The following is a 3,150-nucleotide window of genomic DNA, read 5'->3' as shown; positions in this document are numbered from 1 at the left end:
AGAAGAGAAATAAGCAGGAATCAAGAATACAAAGTTTATGAAATTGTGTCTTTAAGAGAGAAGAGGTAGAAATTGGCCAATATATAAGGTGTACATTAGTAATACGGATTTGATTAGGAGTCCTCCACCTACTTGGTTTGAATAGAAATTTCACAAATTTGTACATCAAAACAAATTGATCGTTTGGATTTATCTGAAGATTTATATTATAATTTATATACAGCAATGGACATTTTCTTTTTTTATGACATACTTCTTCTGATATGATGCTTGCAATACTCGTTTCAAGAATATTACGTGCACACCAAATTCCATGCGTTTATTTACCTATTTTTTTTTTCAACAACTTTACGGCTCCTTGGGATCTTAGGTGAATATAACTACGATGGGACTCCTCACAAAATACTTGCCAGAATCCCATACCAGTTGCCCTTCTGAAACTTCGTCATATTTGGATTGAACTCCTTGAATACTCAATGTCACAGTAAAATCTTGCTTTTCACCTTCATTAGTGAATGTAAGGGTAATAGGGTCAACATCCACATCCACTCCCTCTGGATTATCAACCTTCACCGTGTAAACCGAGTAAGCATCACCAACATTAGTCACCGTTCGTGTCACAGTCTTTGATACCGATTTAGCCCCGAGATACACCAAAATTGAAGGATAGTTCAGTTGCTCAGGCTCAATAGCTTGAACTTGAGAACAATTTACTGGACCACGAGCAATTGTTGTTACCTGATCAGAATCCGTAAGTTTCCCACAAAGGTATCGGATGTAATCGTGCGGGTCAATATCATATATCAGACCCGGATCATTAGCTGCCACCGGATCCACGTGACCCGATCCCATCGTGAAGGCTCCGGCATCTTTACCGTCATATTGATCTTTTATGGGATTACCGTCTCGGTCTTTGTAGTACGCTGTTGTCATGATGGCTGATTTAACCGCAGCGGGCGACCAATGTCGATGATTGCGCTTGAGGAGAGCCACGATCCCTGAAACGTGAGGTGTGGCCATTGAAGTTCCACTCTCCATGTTGAACGTCTTATTCGTGCCTGTGCGGTTCTCGAACGGCCCGGCTTCATTTCGCGAAGCTGCGAGAATGTTCGCACCGGGTGCAATAACGTCTGGCTTTATTATGTTACCGATAAAGAAGTTGGGCCCTCGACTGGAAAAGGAGGACACCACAGGTGCGGGGCGATGTCCAAATTGCGTTCCGTTGAACTTTATCGCTGCAGTCGGATTTGATGCCTGGTAGAGATACTTTATTATTTCAATCGCGTCGTCGTAGGTAACACGAGAAGCTGGATGGGGAAAATCATCAGCGTCCGTTCGATTCCCCATGAGCTCCGGGCTCATGACTATAACGCCGACGCCACCGGCCCTATTAACGTAGTCGCTAATTAGCGAATTCCTTGCACGAGACCGACCGGCTCCACACAGCACAATCTTACCCGTGACGTTGATCAATTTTAGAGTTTCACCCTGGCATTCCTTCGAATACTCCGTTTGCAGGATGCCGTATGGATAAATCAAAGGAAACTGAGTGGGAGGGAAGGTATCTGGTTGATAAGCCGATTCCCCGTAGAATTCTCGGCCATCTCCAAGCTCTACTATCGATCTTAACCTTCTGTCCATGACGCTCATTCCAACCGTTAGAATCCATGGAGCTCCCTCAACGCTTCTCAGATAAGGCCCATCATTTCCCCCTGCCTGAACAGGGACGATCCCCTTTGTAACTGCCGCGAATGATCCGACCGCTATCTTGTCCAGATCAAGTGGAAAAGGTCTGTCATGGCCTAAAGATATAGAGAGCACATGTACCTGATCATGGATAGCTTGGTCTATACCTTTGAGAAAATCTGCAGAAGTCCCGGGCCTTACTTTGTAGACTGCGAGATGAGCGCCGGGCGCTAACCCGGAAGCCGTGCCCTTTGCATGACCGACGACATTGGCGTCATCAACGAAGCTCCCGGCAGCTATGCTCGCAGTGAGGGTCCCGTGCCCGTCGTCGTCCAACGGAGAAACCATCTGTCCTTGATGGAAACCGACAGCACTGATGATCTTCTTGTTGCATCCACCTTCGCTCCAGTAGCATGTTCCTTTCCATTCGGGTGGTTGGGGAGGCGGAGACATCTGCTTGTCGTCAAACGAAGGGTGGCTGTACTTAATTCCAGTGTCCATCATACCGATTATTTGACCTGCACCGTAACCTGAGTCGGGCCACAATCCATCCCACCGGCTTAGGCCCAAGAACTTTGGGCTGTAGGTGGTTCGGAGTTTGCACTCGTATTCAGGATGTGCACTCACTACTCCTTGTTTAGATTTCAGCGATTGCAATTCTTTGGGGGTAAAGATTGCTGCGAAGCCACTGATCGCGTGTCTATATGTGTAGATCATCCGAGGCTCACTGGAGTCTAAGGTTGCGTTTGGTAAGAAAGACATGTACCAATTTCTTCGGTCTCTGAAGGTGAGGAATTTGGTGTGTTTGGGCTTCTGTACATGGACGATGTAGGCTTGGGATTCTGTTGTGTTGTTTCCGTGGACTTCGTAGAGAAAGGAAGAGGCCAAGAAGAGCAGGAGAAAGGCTAGATAAGAGAAACTAATGGGTCTATGTATCTCCATTTATGTGTGGATATAGACCAATGTTGAAGACTGAAAACAGAGAATCAGGTTATATAGAATCAAGAACCAGTTCAGGTTCACAGTTGTTTCAATATTTAATTATTGCAATGAAGAGGATAATAAGCCGGGAGCAGGGATCCAATGTTTATAAATTTGTTGCTTTAGGAGAAAATAATAATAAATTAGAAATAATGCGTGTAGATGTATATAATAGGAGTAGTATATGCTATGCTTATGCTGGAAGAAGCATCCTATGAGTGAATAATGCAAGAACAATGACTGTTAACTATTTATTTCCTTTTAGTTAAGTTACACATTTTAGTTCATTAGAAACCAACTCAAAAATTAGAAGCCAACTTTATTCTACACTTGATATCAGAAAAAAACCCCTTTAACTTTGGATGATTATCAAATAACCTCCTATAACATTCAAATCAACAGGGTTCCAGGAACCTCAACAGAACTGCTTTAGCTTTAAGATTTTATCAAAACCCCTATTGAACCGAGATTTTCACTGAAAAA

The 3,150-nt window shown here is 43.9% G+C and overlaps 1 protein-coding gene across 1 annotated transcript; it reads right to left on the bottom strand.

Annotated features, from left to right (window-relative positions):
- LOC109843034 (subtilisin-like protease SBT1.7) lies at positions 238-2,646 on the bottom strand. Its single transcript, XM_020411968.1, has one exon. The coding sequence runs from the start codon at positions 2,626-2,628 to the stop codon at positions 367-369; it is 2,262 nt and encodes a 753-aa protein (XP_020267557.1). The 5' UTR covers positions 2,629-2,646; the 3' UTR covers positions 238-366.

The sequence above is a fragment of the Asparagus officinalis genome, chromosome 5 (assembly GCF_001876935.1).
Source record: "Asparagus officinalis chromosome 5, Aspof.V1, whole genome shotgun sequence".
Taxonomy (NCBI): Eukaryota; Viridiplantae; Streptophyta; class Magnoliopsida; order Asparagales; family Asparagaceae; genus Asparagus; species Asparagus officinalis.
The sequence above is the reverse complement of the archived record's forward strand: the minus strand, read 5'-3'. Positions and strand labels throughout refer to the sequence as shown.

Coding starts and splice junctions, on each gene's coding strand:
- LOC109843034 (XM_020411968.1), bottom strand. CDS start 2,628: ATGGAGATACATAGACCCATTAGTTTCTCTTATCTAGCCTTTCTCCTG.